The sequence below is a fragment of the Sinohyriopsis cumingii genome, chromosome 5 (genome assembly GCF_028554795.1).
Source record: "Sinohyriopsis cumingii isolate HCF-2022 chromosome 5, ASM2855479v2, whole genome shotgun sequence".
Lineage (NCBI taxonomy): Eukaryota > Metazoa > Mollusca > Bivalvia > Unionida > Unionidae > Sinohyriopsis > Sinohyriopsis cumingii.
This window is the reverse complement of record NC_142965.1, coordinates 54,243,521-54,262,921: the sequence shown is the minus strand read 5'-3', so window position 1 is coordinate 54,262,921 and position 19,401 is coordinate 54,243,521. Positions and strand designations below refer to the sequence as shown.

The 19,401-nt window shown below is 35.0% G+C and overlaps 1 protein-coding gene across 1 annotated transcript in view; it reads left to right on the top strand.

Moving 5' to 3' along the window:
* Nucleotides 1-18,331, top strand: part of LOC149799195 (uncharacterized) — a 37,460-nt gene extending 19,129 nt beyond the window's left edge. The window contains exons 4-9 of the mRNA XM_089958457.1: nucleotides 194-330; nucleotides 3,049-3,148; nucleotides 8,445-8,545; nucleotides 13,853-14,016; nucleotides 14,589-14,729; nucleotides 18,202-18,331. Coding sequence (XP_089814583.1) covers nucleotides 194-330; nucleotides 3,049-3,148; nucleotides 8,445-8,545; nucleotides 13,853-14,016; nucleotides 14,589-14,729; nucleotides 18,202-18,311 — 753 coding nt within the window. The 3' untranslated portion in view covers nucleotides 18,312-18,331. The remainder of the gene's footprint in view (nucleotides 1-193; nucleotides 331-3,048; nucleotides 3,149-8,444; nucleotides 8,546-13,852; nucleotides 14,017-14,588; nucleotides 14,730-18,201) is intronic.
* The last annotated feature ends 1,070 nt before the right edge of the window (nucleotides 18,332-19,401 follow it).

The window sequence follows — 19,401 nt, the reverse complement described above, 5'->3', positions numbered from 1 at the left end:
GTAATCAATTCAGACAATTTTTTTTGCAGACTATATAGTAATCAATTCAGACAATAATTGCTATGTAGACTATATAGTAATCATTTCAGACAATAATTGTTATGTAGACTATGTTGTAATCAATTCAGACAGTTGTTGCTATGTAGATTATGTAGTAATTAATTCAGACAACTTTTGCTATGTATTTTTACAGAGTGTGGAGGAACTAGGATGTGAGGGCAATGTACTGCTGGACAGACTATGTGGGGCCAATATTTACCTCGTTCCCAGGAAGTCGTCTTATCTTACACATCTTCTACCCAGGATGGAAAATCTAGTACAGACAATCAAGTTAGTCATGCTTTTATAATGAAAATTTAATATTTCTCAAGAAAAACATTTTTCCATAGGTGCAGATGTGGGATTGTAGGAAAAATAAGGTACATTTTCAAGTTTTTGAAAGCACTAATTGGGGGGGGGGATATAATATTACCAATATTCTGTCATCCCTATGTCATGTTTGTCACAAATTTCATTTCAACTTTATAATTTGTAAGGATTTCATTGAGTTCAACCAAATTTGTTGTGATATTTTATACCCTGAAGACCTAGGTCAAATTTGATTTTCACTTTGTTATCCAAATTTTATTATGGCCCTCATTTTGATAAAAACATTTGAAAATCTACTTGAATCTCGCAAAAGACTCATTGAATTTATCTGATGGAATTCAGCATGTTTAAAGGAACAGAATATATGACATTTAAAATTCAGAATTTTTGTTAGATGCTTATTTTCTGAATATAATAACCAAATAAAATAGGATATTATTCAGTGGATCAATTGACAGATGGAGGAGCATCTCCTTGCTGTTGTGTTGCAGTTAAGTGTTTTCTTCTATGTTTGTTCATATTTATTATGGAGTGATAAGCAATGTTACATATTGAGAAAGTTTTATTTCAATAAGAATAAATACTTCTTGAATTTATATATATAAGTCAATGAAGACTTCTTGAAGAAAAAACTCTTCAATACTGTATAAATATGACATTATTGATTCAAATTTGGTATGCTGTTTGGATTTAGAGGTTTGAGGTTTGCCTTTCAAACCTGAACTGACATCTTGTTTCAGTTATGTCGTTGTGAATGGTAGTATACAATACGGACACATTCCTAGCTTTTTACTTCTCACTTTCTATAGCATTCCTTTGGTATCAGCATCTGCACTGGTTTAACTTCATGGTAAAGGTTATTTCTATGGTCACGATTCCCAAACCAGTAGAGAGGTATGAATACATGTTATCCTTGGACTGTAAAGTCAGAAAAAGTGTCCCTTTCATATCCATGTGCCAATGCATTCCTTTGACTCTGAAGCAGGGTTGTTTTATTGGTTAAGTTTTCAGTTCAAGTATTTCTGTGTGGTCATAACTCCCAAACAATGAGGAATAGCTATAATGCTTGAACTTATACCCCTGCACTCTTTCCCTTGCTTAGACTCCATCACAAGTTCAAGGCTATCTCAAAATCTTGCATAAATTTTCAGTCAGTGTTATCTGTATGGTCATAATTCCCAAACCATTTAAGGAATAGCTATCATGCATAGACTTGTATCCAAGCGCTCCTGCCCTTGTGCAGACTCTATTAAATGCTCAAAGTCATTTTAAAATCCTGCTTAAGATCCCAGGTAAAGATTTTCTGTATGATGATAATTTCCAAACTTGTGACAAATAACTATCGTGCTTAAACTTATTTCCATTTACCCTTTCCCTTGCTCAAATTGCAGCATAGGGTAAAGGTCAATTGAAACTCTTGATTGAGATCTCAGCTAAAGGATAAGTTAACATATTGGGACTGTAAAATTTGGGAGATCTGTCCTTATATGGCAGATATGCTGTCAGGTCATGCAAGTGCACAAATCATGCAAAAGTCTATGAATATGCAAACTTTGAAAGTAGCGATGTGTGAGAACTCCTACAAATTATTTCAAAGTTGTGAATACAAAAATATAAAGAATATTTAACTGTCCATTTCAGGTAATGCAGATGTACAAAAATGATGCTTGGAAATTGCACATATATTATTTACAACAGAAAAACATTTGTCATAGAGGGGTTCAGCAGTTGATATAATTTCCTCTCATTTGCATATTCAAGAACTTCAGTCCATTTCCTGAAGGTGAGATAGTTAATTATAGTCAAGCATGGCTGGGTTGAAAATTACAGATTATTTTCAATGCAAAGTCAGTTGTGAAAGGAAAGTGCAAAGTAAATGGCAAAACGAAGAAAATAAACAATTTAGTGGTTTTGCTCACAAAATGGAGAACGATAATTCTAAACTAATGTCAGGTGTCAGTTAAGCTAGGTGTGCACACCAGATCATGATTGGGATATACAGAACATTATTCATGCACAGATAAGGAATAGATAAAACTAAAACACAGTCAACAGAATAATGCTTGTACAGCTAGAAGGTGATATCTTAATGCCAAAAGCAATTTTAACAGATAACATTTGTGAAAACTAAATTATTCAAGAATTGTTCAGTGTTGATAATTTCAAAGAAATGCATACTGTTTAAAAGTTGCAAGTTTTTTATATTTGACGTGCAGGAGTATATTCAGGGAATCTGATACAATCTGTCTTTGCAATACATTTACAATGAAGAATATATTCAGGGAATCTGATACAATCTGTCTTGCAATACATTTACAATGAAGAATATATTCAGGGAATCTGTCATATACAGGTATTCTATCTTAATAAATCAGAATATCAGATTATTTATTTTAAATTCTTTATTAGGAATGCTGGGGCAGCTATCTTTTAAAATACTGATTTTAAACACTAATACAATGACTATTTCTGTAATGATATTTTTTTCTTTCTTTAGGATTTTAACCAAGTACTGGTATAGTGCCTGTACTGTAGATCTGATTGGCTACTGGGTAGATTTATATCTCTGCTGAAGAACTATTTCATGTTATTGATAGTTTATATCTTGCAATTTTTTTATTATTTTAAATGAATTGATATCATTTTTAACAGTACATTGTCACACCTACTTTGTTTCAGGCAGTCAACAGGTGAAAGTTCATACATAATACCTCTTGGGGGCTCCAACAGGGTTGGTATTTTTGGATACCTGTCAGTTTTTGAAGAAATGATATCTCAGGTGAGCATACAGCTTTGGGAGATAACATGTCTTTTAGATATCAATAGCCATTAAATACCAATACCAAACCATCCTGTTTTAAGTCACCTGAATGATTAATCCAGTATAATCTATTAACATCTCTAATCCTTTCTGAATTACTACTGATCATGCATAGTATAATCCAGTGATTCATTTTAGCTAATTATCTCAGATTACCAAATCAAGTTTCATGCTGGAAGGGAAACCAAGTTAACAGTGATGTGATCTAATTATCTCAGATTACCAAATCAAGTTTCATACTGGAAGGGAATCCAAGTTAACAGTGATGTGATAACAGGAAGTCTTTACTGGATATATGCTACATTGTAAGCAATGTGCAAAATAAAATGAAATATTTCTGTTCCAGAATTTTTAAATAATAATTTGTATACATGCATTTTTCTCGCACATGAAAAAAAATTCTTTTTGAAAAGTACGGCAAGAAACGAAAAAAGTTTATTATCATCTTGGGGAAGGGATTGCGCATGGATAATGCAAGACATTCATGGAGTGGCTCCTGAAATTTTATATGTATTTTCTCGTACATGAAAAAATAGTTTTTTCTTCTTAAAAGTATGAGAAATAAAGTGTAAAATGTTTATTCTAGGATTGCATAATGCTTCGCAAATGTCCCAAACTGCAATTTTATTTTCCTTATTGGCGGCAAAATATACCATCTAGCGATTTTATTTTTATTGGCGACATTGTTAGCTGTTTAAACCTGTATATACAACCATTGGTTTGGAGTGGAGAAATTCAGAGGCCCTGTGAAAGGAAGCCGCAAACCTGATATAAAATGCATTGAAATATATATATTGTTACATAAACAATTTCTTTGTCCATATTGACAAACCGTCTTAACAATGCATTGTTTTATCATAATCCACTTACGTTGACATCGAACATGACTACTGTATGTTGTGAGATATCAGCTTTTTTATGTTGTTGACATTTCTGGTAGCAGATATCAACCAGATGAGGCATTATCTCGTAATCTATCTGTCGTCAGACTTTTGGCCGCTGGCTAGTAATTAATATATTTACATTGACTGACATTTGTGTATGGATGGTATAAAAAATAAATCTTCTGTCCACTCAGAATTAAATCCTTCAGAACACCCACATTTTCTATACAAATCTTTGTCATCAGACCAGAACACCTGCGTCTCTATCGTCCATTGACCCTTTGTTAAATTTTTGATGCATGAGTGGAAGGCAGCATCACTCTGCTACCACAAATGTACAAAAAAAAACTTGTTGGTTTATTTCATAGGCAGAGAGGAACTGTAACTACAATTGACCAAACAATGGCCAGGTCCTTTTTTAAAAATGTACCCAGATAAAATAGTTTGCTGAAATTTTAAAGAGAACATTACCTTTGAAGCACCGACTGTTATGAAAACATACTAAGCAAATGGAAAGAAAATCAGTCTTAATCATGCAGTACAATTATTTGATGTTGCCACCACAATAAGAAACGGGCATTTGTTTGGTTCTCCAAAGCTGGCCTTTAGCAGTGACTTCAATAGCACATGCACATTTCAGCAAGGAAAGCCGACTACAATCTTCAATAAAAACAAAGAACTTTTCTTCAAAGAAGTCAGTACCAGACTTAAATGAAAACAATGGAATCTGATGGATTTTTTTCATTTTCCAATGTGACTGGAACATGTTTACTGTGCGTGAAAGTTTTCTTTTTGCAGGGAAAAAGATTGTGCTTACAAATGCTACCAACAGTGGCATAAAACGCAAACCAGCTTTTACCAACTTGGCACATACTGAAAAGTAAATGTGCTTCATCATTCATTACGTGATTGTACTACGTTTATCCAATGAATTCAGACCTATATAACCTGTGACAAAATTATTGAATATTTTAAATCTGTGTGGATTTTTTCGATGGAATTGTATTGTGGATTCAATGTATGTGGTGAGATTCACGGGTGAATGCACGGTGTTGATACTCTATTCATGCAATACATAAGACATGTATATATAAACAGTATACACAAATATGTACCAATCCGTGGTTCTCTAAATAAAGTAAAATATTATATATGCCTTATCTGTTTTCACTACAGGTGTATTTCCCATTTAATATGCATCAATTTAAGATGGTAACTTTGCCAATTAAGCACATATTTTACTGCCAGCATTTATTACCTACACCAACCCCCACATTTTTTTGGGGTACATGCATCATTTTCTTCAGCTAACTGACCTGGTTGCTTATAACACGGTTCGGTCTATAACATGGTCAGGTTCTATGCCTCCCAACTACCGTGTTATAGCAAGGTCACACTGTATTAATATATAGAATTAGGCATCACAGTATTTAACACACAGTATTAGGCATCACAGTATTTACCAAACAGTCTTAGGCATCACACTATTTAACATACAGTGTTAGGCTTCACAGTATTTAATATACAGTGTTAGGCTTCTCAGTATTTAACATACAGTGTTAGGCATCACAGTATTTAACATACAGTGTTAGGCTTCTCAGTATTTAACATACAGTGTTAGGCATCACAGTATTTAACATACAGTGTTAGGCCTCACAGTATTTAACACACAGTGTTAGGCGTCACAGTATTTAACACACAGTGTTAGGCCTCACAGTATTTAACATACAGTGTTAGGCGTCACGGTATTTAACATACAGTGTTAGGTATCACAGTATTTAACATACAGTGTTAGGCATCACGGTATTTAACATACAGTGTTAGGTATCACAGTATTTAACATACAGTGTTAGGCATCACAGTATTTAACATACAGTGTTAGGCATCACAGTATTTAACTCACAGTGTTAGGCATCACAGTATTTAACATACAGTGTTAGGCCTCACAGTATTTAACATACAGTGTTAGGTATCACAGTATTTAACATACAGTGTTAGGCTTCTCAGTATTTAACATACAGTGTTAGGCATCACAGTATTTAACATACAGTGTTAGGCATCACAGTATTTAACACACAGTGTTAGGCCTCACAGTATTTAACATACAGTGTTTGGCGTCACAGTATTTAACATACAGTGTTAGGCATCACAGTATTTAACACACAGTGTTAGGCGTCACAGTATTTAACATACAGTGTTAGGCGTCACAGTATTTAACACACAGTGTTAGGCTTCTCAGTATTTAACATACAGTGTTAGGCATCACAGTATTTAACATACAGTGTTAGGCATCACAGTATTTAACACACAGTGTTAGGCCTCACAGTATTTAACATACAGTGTTTGGCGTCACAGTATTTAACATACAGTGTTAGGCATCACAGTATTTAACACACAGTGTTAGGCGTCACAGTATTTAACATACAGTGTTAGGCGTCACAGTATTTAACATACAGTGTTAGGTATCACAGTATTTAACATACAGTGTTAGGCATCACAGTATTTAACATACAGTGTTAGGCATCACAGTATTTAACATACAGTGTTAGGCCTCACAGTATTTAACATACAGTGTTAGGTATCACAGTATTTAACATACAGTGTTAGGCATCACAGTATTTAACATACAGTGTTAGGCATCACAGTATTTAACATACAGTGTTAGGCGTCACAGTATTTAACATAGTGTTAGGCGTCACAGTATTTAACATACAGTGTTAGGCATCACAGTATTTAACATACAGTGTTAGGCTTCTCAGTATTTAACATACAGTGTTAGGCGTCACAGTATTTAACACACAGTGTTAGGCATCACAGTATTTAACATACAGTGTTAGGCATCTCAGTATTTAACACACAGTGTTAGGCGTCACAGTATTTAACATACAGTGTTAGGCATCACAGTATTTAACATACAGTGTTAGGCATCACAGTATTTAACATACAGTGTTAGGCTTCACAGTGCAACAGTTTGAGGCATCACATTCTTTGACATTATTCAGTATAAAGCATCTGTCTTTAACATATAGTATTATACATTGTAATATTTACCATTATACAGTATTATGTATAACAGTTTTTAACATTATACAGTATTGATCATCACAGTGTTTAATGTATAGTTTTAGGCATCATATTGTTTAACATTATACAGTATTAGGATCAGTTTCCACAACAGAAAATCTGCATTGTTGGTAAACACAAATGATATTCCAAGATTTAGTATCTTTTACATTTACTTTATTACAATTATCAAAATTGCTTAAACATTCTTTGCATTCTTGATTTAGGAGAAAAAAACATCACAGCCATGTCAATTTTCATCCAGTCTTTCCCAGAGTTCACAGTACTATGATGCACTTAGATCACAAATTATATTTTAATGTACTGATTACATCAAAGCAGACATTGTAATGGACAGTGAAGCTAGAATAAAGAGGATAGCCAAGGGACACGACAATCCTGTCCTTTACCAATTTAGTCTTACATGGCTGATTTGGCATTCAGTATGGATTTCAATCTTTTTTTTCTTCATCACACACCCAAGATGAAATGTATTTTCACAGATGTTCACACATTAATATCCTTAGATGCTTAAAATTGAACTTTGATAAGTCCAAGTTTGTTCTGAATACCATTCACTCAGTATAAATAAAGAAAAATAGTATATGCAAGTCATCCATATGGGATATGTAATAAACACAAACCATCCAAGTGAGATATGTAATAAACACAAATCATCCAAGTGGGATATGTAATAAACACAAATCATCCAAGTGGGATATGCAATAAACACAAATCATCTAAATCATCCGAGTGAGATATGTAATAAAAACAAATCATCGAAGTGGGATATGCAATAACCACAAATCATCGAAGTGGGATATGCAATAACCACAAATCATCGAAGTGGGATATGTAATAAACACAAACTGAAATTGTGTCCTTGTTCTGATTCAGGTGATTGAATACATACCAACCTGAAGACCTTGGCATATCAGTACACTATATCAGACCTGTTTTTAATGCCAAAAACAGTACAAAATGAATATTTAGATTTGTGCATAGGTTTTGTTTCAATGGAGTCTTCCATAAACCATTTGTATTTATGGATTTTTTGGATGTGTTCTCTCTGGACATGTTTTCTATTTACTGAGATTTCCTTTGGGAAGTATCCCATTTCATCAGAGTCTATTGTACATGTACTTTTTAGAAGGACAATCAAACATTTACGGACACATTTTACTGCCAGGCAATATCCATCATATTTCCCGATTGTTCTTTCTGTGTGGATTAACTGCAGTTACCAAATGATTTTGTGTTTATTTTAAAAAAAATACTGGTCTTAGCTCCATCTTGAATTTTCTCAGGGAGTTTTAGAAGACTATGATGACATTGTGTTTGCCTGTGGTAGTGGTGGAACGGCAGCTGGACTGTGTTTGGGGAACTACCTGACAGGTTCTAAACTCAGGTACTATATTGCTACCAAGATTACAAAATTGTCTTGAACACAAGAGTTAACTCAAGCCTTACAAGTCTTTTAAAATTATTTTCATTGACATGAAAACTGAAGAATAAACTTAATCTTGTTGCTTTACATATCTTTGCAGTGTCTCTTCACTCAGAAAAGATGGTAAAGTTTAATCTCAAAGTCGTTTGTTTTACAGCAATTTGTGACTAATGACTTTTGACCCTTAGTCCCAAAATTGCCTCATCGCAAAAAAAAATTAATTTCTTGGTTAACGTTTTCTCTCAAAGACGTTCCCCAATCACAGTACCCTTAGGAATAAACTCCACTACCACACAAATCCAGACCTCACAAAAAGACAAAACATCTTTCCATCTATACACATTAAAGCACAGGGGAAGCAACTCGTACAAATTACCTCCCTTTATACCTGCTTTGTTCACTTCTATATCAACTCTTTATCAGGTTTAAGTTTTCACTTAAATGTTGAATAATGTTCCCTAGGACAGCCTGAATCCATTTTAATTTGTGAACTTTTTCAAGTCATCTAGGTTCAGATATTTATATTTTAGAGTACTAATATTGTTACTGTTTGTAAAAACAATTTTCATTCTTTGTGTAGTAGATCTTCATTGTGAGCTTGCTGTAAGTTGACCTGTTCTTTGGTAAGTCACGCATGTTTACCCTGTCTGTTTGTGTACTTCTGGAATTATCTATTGAAACTGCATTTATATATTCATTCATAGGCATTTGTCATGTGTGAGTTGCACCTAATTCATATAAATTTATTGTAATGTGATCATTTCTTCTCTGACTTTTGGTTCAGGATGACATTTAAACGCAAGATCTGCAAACGTTTTAATGTCACCAAAGACACACAAAATGTGTCTCACATATACAAAGTGCATTTCTACAACTGCATATATGCACTTTAAGGTCCCCTAAGGGTTTTGGGTGGGTGTCTTGAGAAATCATATCTCAGAGGGTAGTAAAAGAAAGCACATTCCAAGTTTTCAGATGCTGACATTCATAACATCATTTCAGATCTGGAATTGCTGATGGATACCATTGGGGATCCAATAATGGCCACATCCCACCCACCTCCGTTTGAAGAGTCTGTGTTTAGCACAAATGGTTATGGTCACTTCAAACATGATTGAAATTGCTGCCTATTTAATGTGGAGTCTCTAATGCTCCATTTTATACAACTGGTGTGCAAATTTGCCCTGAGGTTATCATCTCACTTGGTATACAGGTGAAATGGAAAAGCTGCTGGAAAATAATCTCCTTTCTTAGTAGCCCACTGGACACAAGCCCCCCCCCCACACACACACACACACATACTTCTGCTTGAAATTTCAGCCATAGGACCAGGTACTAAGGGTATCAATCTTATTTTGCCAGATGCTGTAACCACAATGTCCCATACAGGCCATTTTGTGTTATACTGGCTGCCACCCATCTATCAGACCTATCATCAGGTATGGTGATCAAAGATTATTATTGCTGCACAATCATACAGCTCTCCTGATGCAAATCCTCTTTTGGCAACTGGTTATGGTTTCTTGATGGCACATATGTAAACAATCATTGCCAGCCTTGCACACCACAATGCTGTATGCACTGTGTCAGCCATGTTCATGTTGTATCACCTTACTTCATCCAGATGCATGTCGTCCTCATTCTGTCTTGGATATTTCTGGACCAGCTTTACTGGCATATCCAGTGAGTATGTTCCACAATGTGGATGTGGCATCTTTCTTACCATGTGCCATGGTGTACCTCAACATGGATGAATTATATGAAAATTATAATCCCTCGAGCATAGAAGAGGACATCATCAGTTTGTTGTCATACTCCATTCTGACCATGGAATGGATTGAGTTTATTTTTAGTGTCATACTCCAGTCTGACCATGGAATGGATTGAGTTTAATTTAAATGTCATACTCCAGTCTGGCCATGGAATGGATGGAGTTTAATTTATGTGTGATGCTCCAATGTGATCATGGAATGGATGGAGTCCCATTTAAGGCAGCAATTAATAAACTATACTGCATACTGGCTTGGAGCAGTGAATAGCATATACACTTAAAGCTTCTGTGGATGCCAATGAACACCCATCATTCCTGTGGATGCCATTGAACACCCACCAGTGATGTGGATGCCAATGAACACCCATCATTCCTGTAGATGCCAATGAACACCCATCATTCCTGTGGATGCCAATGAACACCCATCATTTCTGTGGATGCCAATGAACACTCGTCATTCCTGTGGATGCCAATGAACACCCATCATTCCTGTGGATGCCAATAAACACCCATCATTCCTGTAGATGCCAATAAACACCCATCATTCCATATTCTTTCTCAGTCACCAAAAATTGCTGAGATAATGTAATATTAACTGATAAAATCAGAGCCATCAGTGTTGTCAAGGCCTTCTTCTCAGCAGGTCACCTACCAGCAAGATTTTGATCACATTGGTCTCATTCAGACACATACGACACAGAGGTGCCGAGCTCAGGTGAAAATATTTCAGATGCCATATCTCTGCCCTTTGGTTTTACAATATCAACAGAGAAGTATTGAAAGTGAGATCCAAACTGATGCAGATTGTTTTAGTGATTTCCTCTCTGTTAAATCTGAGATCCTTGGTCATTTCTCCTTTAGCTGATACAATTTTGCATTTGAGATTAATGTCTTAAAGACATTCTGGAGTTACTTGGTTGTCATGCTTAGTCCACCTTTCCAGTTTCAGTTCATATGATCTGACATCACAACGGCTAGAGTTGAACCTTGTCAGGCCTCTAATGGATGCTCAGATGGTCACAAATATTTTTGTTCAATACAGTACAACCTTTGCAGCAGGCATAAGATTTATAGATTTTTTGGGATTCACCTGACAAAAACTTTGTTGTTAATGTAACGTCTTTTGTAGAACCCCAGGTGCTTACCTGTAGAATACTGCATTATATTTCTGGTAGTGCTTCTGTCATGTTGGGAGAAAGTTCATCCCATCTCTGAGGGCACAGTAATACTGCCCAGGGGCACAGCAATACTGCCCTGATGGCACAATAATACTTCCTGAGGGCACAGTAATACTACCCTGATGGCACAGTAATACTGCCCAGAGGGACAATAGTGGCAGAGATTGGGATGATCTTGCATTTCCTTCTGCTCTTACCTGTTCTGCTAATGTTAATGTGATCAAGTAATGTATTCAAAGAAGAGAGGAAATTTTTATAGTAAATAATGTTTGTTCAACATAACTTATCAAGTCAAATAACTCTGAATATCTCTCACCTTCCCAGCAAATACAAAAGTCCCATTGTTTGGGATTGCTTAAGCTTTATATTGGTCAACATCTGGTATATGGAGAGACTCATAGCAGGCCTAAGGTGAGCTGATTTTTAAGTTATTTTATCATTTCAGGAGTGCTGACACCCATTTATCTGCATTATATAGCCAATAAAGTGCCAACATAACAATATCCTCTACAGGGATGGTCCTGGCTTTTAAAAAGCTGTCGCCAAAAAAATCGCCAACCTCAATATTTTGTCGCCAATTTTCAAAAAGTGTCGCCAGAACAAGTAGTGTACATTTTTCCAAGTGTTAATTTAGTCTATTAATGTAACAGGCAATGAAAATTACAAAAGATGAGTTAGTTAATACTTTAATTACAACAAGCATTAGCAAAGTGTTACATGAAGATCCGTCGCGATTTTAGGGCTGCCCACTTGTTGAATGCAGTTTCAAAGTCTAATTTTTCACATCTGTACATGCTGATTCTCATTAAATTCTCGAGAGATGGGATGCAGAGTTTATTTCTGATGTCAGTTTTTATGAGGTTTATCTTACTGAATCCACGTTCACAGTCTACAGTGCTGACAGGTGACACCAGTAGTCTCTCAGCAGTCGCAGATGCGCAAGGGTACGTTACCCTGGATCGCACTGCCAACTGAATCAAGTCCTTAACACCTCTATACACCATACCATTCCTGAGAACTTGAACCCTAGCATAAGCCACAAAGCCAGCCAACTCCTGACTAACCAAAGCATTATCAACTTTACTTGACATTTTAATAATAATAAAACCCTATGATTGTAAATTGCAATGTAAGATAAGTGACATATAATGCGACCGTCGATTGCATGCATTCCGTAATTAAATGCTCCCCCCCCCTCCTATGGCTAGCTTCACAAAGCTTGTAGTGTTGTTGTTGTTGTTCTAGGGTTTAACGCCATTTTTCAGCACAAGATAGGCTATACATGGCGGCCAGTATTAATGGTGGAGGAAGAACCCTGGAAAACCCAGGGAAGAACCACCGACCAACGAGAAGCTACTGGCAGGCTTTTTGCTTTTTAAATCCCAAGAATGATCACTGAATGTTGTATACATTTTCTCGACAAGCAAAATAGGATCTCCATTCCCACGAATGAAACTTACACGAGTCAACACCTGGCAATATTTGACCGTATATATAAGCATAAATTCACACCCAATTTAGGGATTCTTTCACTCCTGTATTTTGAGAAATAAATAATTATTTTTGTATTTATACACAGTAGTCGGTACTTCAAAGGTTATCAGTTTTCTATGAAGGTTCAGCAAAACTATTGTATTGGTATATGTAAAAAAAAAACAGAAGGATTAGCCATTCAATTAATTGTATCTGTTCTATTCGCGTCTTCAGAAGTCGGTCAGTTGTAGGTATAGTTCGGTAACATGATGGACTGTATCACAGCATACAGTACTCGGCCCAGATGTCAGCATAAGCAGATTATAATGTAACAATGTACTGTAAAGATGGGGTTGTCAATACGAACAAAGGAACGTTTGTGTAACAGATAGATTCCAATGCATTGCTTAGTCAAGTTTGTGGCTTCCTTTCGTTCTCCCTTTTAATTTATCCAGTCCAAATCTATGATTGTATGTACAAATTAAATAACCAAAAAGTCTGTCGCCAAATAAATCGCCAGATGGGATATTTCTGTCGCCAATAAGGAAAAAAAATCGCAATTTGCGACATTGGCGAAGCCCAGGACGATCCCTGCTCTATTTTGACAACCGCTGTGGCCTCCCTTGATGGAGAGAAAAATGAATATTTCATTCTCAGTAATGGTCAAATCTGTCAAAATACACTGTATATCATATATGTATATGAATGTGTACATAATCAAATTTTCCTTCCATTATTTGCTTGTGTGTGTGGCAGCTGCCAGTATCTCCAAGTAAATGAGTAAATGTTCACATGTTTCCTTATGATCACATGTTAGAATACAACTTCCTTTTGTTCATTTTTCAGGATTCATGCAGTAGCAGTGTCAGATGATGCAGCTTACTTCCATGATCATGTGACAAGTACACTGAGAGAAGTTGGAATACAGGAAGTGACATCAGAAGACATTCTAAATGTTGTTGAAGGTCACAAAGGCCAGGGTTATGGGATATCAACCCAGGAAGAATTAGGTTGATAAATGTTACCATTTTGTTTCATTTGAAAATGTAAAAAGTATGGAGGACTTCATTTTAACCAGATTTAAAGTTTTTGTAAGAAATCCTTGACTTGTTTCTCCCAAGCAATTCAAATTAGATATATTCATGTTGGATGACTATATATATATATATATATATATATATATATATATATATATGATTATTATTAAATGACTATATTTTATTTATGTCGAAAATGCCTTATGACTCTTTGATACTTTAAAAATTATCTCAACATTGAAGGATAGATAAACATAAAAAGCAACTTCAGAAAACATGATTTAAATATAATCATAAACCATGAAAGTTAAAAGTAATCCTTTTACCCATCATTATGAATGAAAATAATTTAATTGACAACAACTCCCTCTTTTTATTACAAATCTAACATTGCAGAATAGATTGTATGGACATTAAACCTGAATCGCTTTCATATGTGACAGTGACATCTTTATTGATATTTCACAGAGAAAATATTCAATGCATAGAATAAGCTTTTAATAGTGATCAAATTTTGTATCGCTGCTTCTTTGACTGATTTACAGATTTCATTCTGGGAGTTAGCCAGAGTACAGGAATAATGTTGGATCCAGTCTACACTGGAAAAGCAGTGAAAGGCATGGTTTATGAAATCCAGAACAACCCAAGTCGATATAAGGGAAATAGAATTCTTTATTTGCATACAGGTAATAATCATTCTTTTGTAATAATTTAAGTTCATTTTGTATTTTGGTTTTGTTGCATTAACAGGAAACCTTAGCTCTTTATTCATACTTTGTTCATTCATCTGCTTTGTGAAATAGATCTGAGAGACTCAACAAAAGATGAGAAATGTCATTAAATCCAGTCTCACTCCATAGCACTGGATTAAAATATTAAAAACTATCCCTCACATTTGTTGATGTTAGTCACATTGGTGGGCCGTTTATATTTTATTAATATGTTGCTGTTTTGTCTTGCATAATTCTACATCCACTTCCAATCTATCTAAACATGTCCAACCTGGCTATCCAGTCTAGCTATCTACTGATGTCCAATCTGGCAATATTTTGGTGTCTGGTCTAGCTATCTATAGGTGTCCAATCTGGCTATCTATTGGTGTCAGATCTAGCTATCTATTGGTGTTAAATCTGGCCATGTATTGGTGTCCAGATTTGCAAACATGAATAAAATAGTTGTAAAAGTCTTTTGTTTGGAATATGAGGAAAGACTGAGTAAATCAGTCAGGTGGGCTTTGCAGGAATATCTACAATTCAGAAACCCTTCTTTCTGTCAAACCCTTTCATGACCATAATGAGAAAAATGTCTTTAAATCTGAAGTAAACCAAAGTTTACAGAAAGCAAACTTGCTTTCACAAGCTATGCCAGACTTTTTCCTCTGATGGCATCATGGGAATGCTGATACAATTTTAGTTAGAGAAACAATACCAGACATGTTCAAACCTTTTTGTAAATTATAGAAATTATATATGTGTATGAAGAATACTGTATATACTGACATGTAAGTTGGATCCAGACATGTTTTAGCCTTTTTGTAAATTATAGAAATTCTCTACGAATGTGTATGAAGAATACTGTATAATACTGACATGTAAGTTGGATCCAGACATGTTTTAGCCTTTTTGTAAATTATAGAAATTCTCTATGAATGTGTATGAAGAATACTGTATATACTGACATGTAAGTTGGATCCAGACATGTTTTAGCCTTTTTGTAAATTATAGAAATTCTCTGTGAATGTGTATGAAGAATACTGTATATACTGACATGTAAGTTGGATCCAGACATGTTTAAGCCTTTTTGTAAATTATAGAAATTTTCTATGAATGTGTATGAAGAATACTGTATATACTGACATGTAAGTTGGATCCAGACATGTTTTAGCCTTTTTGTAAATTATAGAAATTCTCTATGAATGTGTATGAAGAATACTGTATATACTGACATGTAAGTTGGATCCAGACATGTTTTAGCCTTTTTGTAAATTATAGAAATTCTCTGTGAATGTGTATGAAGAATACTGTATATACTGACATGTAAGTTGGATCCAGACATGTTTAAGCCTTTTTGTAAATTATAGAAATTTTCTGTGAATGTGTATGAAGAATACTGTATATACTGACATGTAAGTTGGATCCAGACATGTTTTAGCCTTTTTGTAAATTATAGAAATTCTCTGTGAATGTGTATGAAGAATACTGTATATACTGACATGTAAGTTGGATCCAGACATGTTTAAGCCTTTTTGTAAATTATAGAAATTTTCTATGAATGTGTATGAAGAATACTGTATATACTGACATGTAAGTTGGATCCAGCTGCAAACCATGTAATTTCGGATCTGCCATCTCACCCTTTGCTGGGAGATCTGCCTTTACACATTTTTTAGGAGTATTCAGTAGAATAAACAACACAGACCCTTATATGCCATCTCTTAATGCCCCTGCAGATCAGAGTCTGTGTTGTGTAGAGTTGTACTGAACATAAAACAAATAAATATGGTACATTTTGATGACTGTAATGCTATCTGAAGCACTTACCATATATTCTTACTTTCAAGTTAGGTCCATTTACAATTCAAATAAACCCAGATCTGCTGTTGCATAATGCATTGGCAGATCAGGGTATGTGTTGATTGTTCTGCTTGTTAGTTATAACAAACTGCATAGACCAAGATCTGCCAGTGTATCATGTGACCAGAGACCTGGGTCTATAATTTTGTAAAAGGGACTATATATTGTAAGTGGACTGGTACGGAGCTGTAGGACTTCTGTTTGTCATAACTTTCACAAGTTTTCAGCGACCACGTAGCCAGAGTGTCAGGTTATATTCTGTAAAATACAAAATCCTCATTATTTTTGCATCTTGATAGTGGCATGAAGTTTTGTATAAATTTCACAATAACTATATACATAACAAGGCTGGAAAACTCTTGACATTTTACTATATACATAACAGCGCTGGAAAACTCTGGACTTTTTACTACATAAATAACAGCGCTGGAAAACTCTGGACTTTTTCAACATACACATAATTCATAATGATGAACAACAAAAGCTTTAGTTCTACTTCATTTTCAAAAAAAAACATGGCAAGTTTTATGAAAAATATTACTGTTCTAGCAAAAGACTTTAACTTCTGGGGCTGTGCATAAGCATGTGTATGAATGTATATAAGCATGTGTGTGAATGTGCATGTGTGTGTGTGTGTGTGTGATTTGGATTTGTAACATTGCTTTAACAATTTTTTAGTCATATCGCTATGACGTCTGCAGTGTGACAGTTTATAGTGATGTCCAGCACTGGGACATCATGCCCCAGACATGTAGCATGATGTCTCACCCAGTCACATTATCTTGACACCAGGCCGACCAGTCCTAACACTAACCTCTTAACGCTGAGCACCAAGCGAGGCAGCTGTTAATACCATTTTTGTATGTCTTTGGTATGACTTGGCTGGGGATCGAACCCACAACCTCTCGCATCCAAGGTGGATGCTATAACCATGAGGCAACCGAAGTAGTCTTGTGAATTTGTATATGCATGTGTATGAATGTATGTATATGGATAAATATATATATGCATGTGTATGAGTGTTTATATGCATATGTATAAATGTATATATGCATGTGTATAAATGTATATTTGCATGTGTATAAATGTGTATATACATGTGTACAAATGTGTATATGCATGTGTATGAATGTATCCATATGTATGAATGTATATATGCATGTGTATGAATGTATATATGCATGTGTATGAATGTAAATATGGATGTGTATGAATGTATATATGCATGTGTATGAATGTGTATATGCATGTGTATGAATATGTATATGCATGTGTATGAATGTATGCATATGTATGAATGTATACATGCATGTGTATGAATGGGGCAAAAACGTTGCTTCTGTTGGTTGCCTTATATGACATGAAGGAGAATTGAGTCTATCCTTCAACAAGTAGTGGATATTTTAATCATCTCTTTTGAAAAGAATTATTTATATCTATTCAGAAAGCCACTTTCGTCATTCTAAAAAGACACTTTTGAATTAAAATACATAATTTAGATTGTTCTTTTTCAGAATTTGTATACTATAACTGAAAAGCGAGTGTTGCAGATTTTGAAGTGTTGACATAATTTTTTGTTTTACAGGTGGAGTGTATGGATTGTTTGATGGCAGAATTAACTCTTTGTTGTCACAACATGGAGCCAAACACCATCAAGTCCACATGTGGGAGGAAATTGATAAACCACCAGTTTAAATAAATATTATATTCTCAAATTCTGGTTTTCTTATTTCTCTTGTTATATTTATTCTTTTCTTAAACTATATTTCCCACTCAAAATTAGTACTTCCATTGAGCACCATATACAGTGGTCCCTTAATTGAATGGTCCACTGACCATTGGTCACTTACTTTTTATGCCAGAATCCCTAGGCAGAGACAAGTTGGTTTTCAAAATTAGGCTGTAGGGCAACAACCACTCTAATGCTGCCATCCTGTTATTGCAAAAATGTCAGATTGATCCCTCACAAGCAGACACAATGAAATTTAAGAGGGAAATCTCATGAATATTTGTTGATTTCTGCATTCAATACAATGACCTTTATTACAACGTGCTGATAAAATACCTAACTTAAAACAATACACCTAGGTAACTAATCTGATTTTCCTTCATGGCCATCTTAACATTATATATTTTAACCATAATGTAAATATGTTATGTTAGCCATAACAGTTTCTCTGTTTGATTATGAAATGTATTTGAAAGGGTGTCACACTGTATCAAATGAATGTGAAAAGGGGCTCACTATTTGAAATGTATTTGAAAGGATGTGACACTTTATGAAATGTATTGAAACAGTGTCACACTATAATGGGTTGATCACAAGGCACTGTGTGTGTATGTTTTGGATTGTTAAAAATTCATTCAGTCTAGTGGCTACAATATTTGGAGTGTGACAGTTTATAGTGATGTCTAGCACTGAGATATCATGCCGCAGATGTAGCATGATGTCCCACCCAGTCACATTATCCTGACACCAGGCCAACTAGTCCTAACACTAACCTCTTAATGCTGAGTGCCAAGCAAGGCAGCTGCTAGTACCATTTCTATAAGTCTTTGAAATGACTTGGCAAGATTTCGAACATGTGACTTATTGCATCAGAAGCAGATGCTTTAACCACTAGGCTACTGGAGTGGTCGACAAGGCAATTTAATTACTTTTGTAAATACAGAGCAAAATGGACCATGGACATAATGGACCACAGACATTTAAAATCAGCAAAATGGACTGTGGACATAATGGGCTGCAGACATTTAAAATCGGCAAAATGGACCATGGACATAA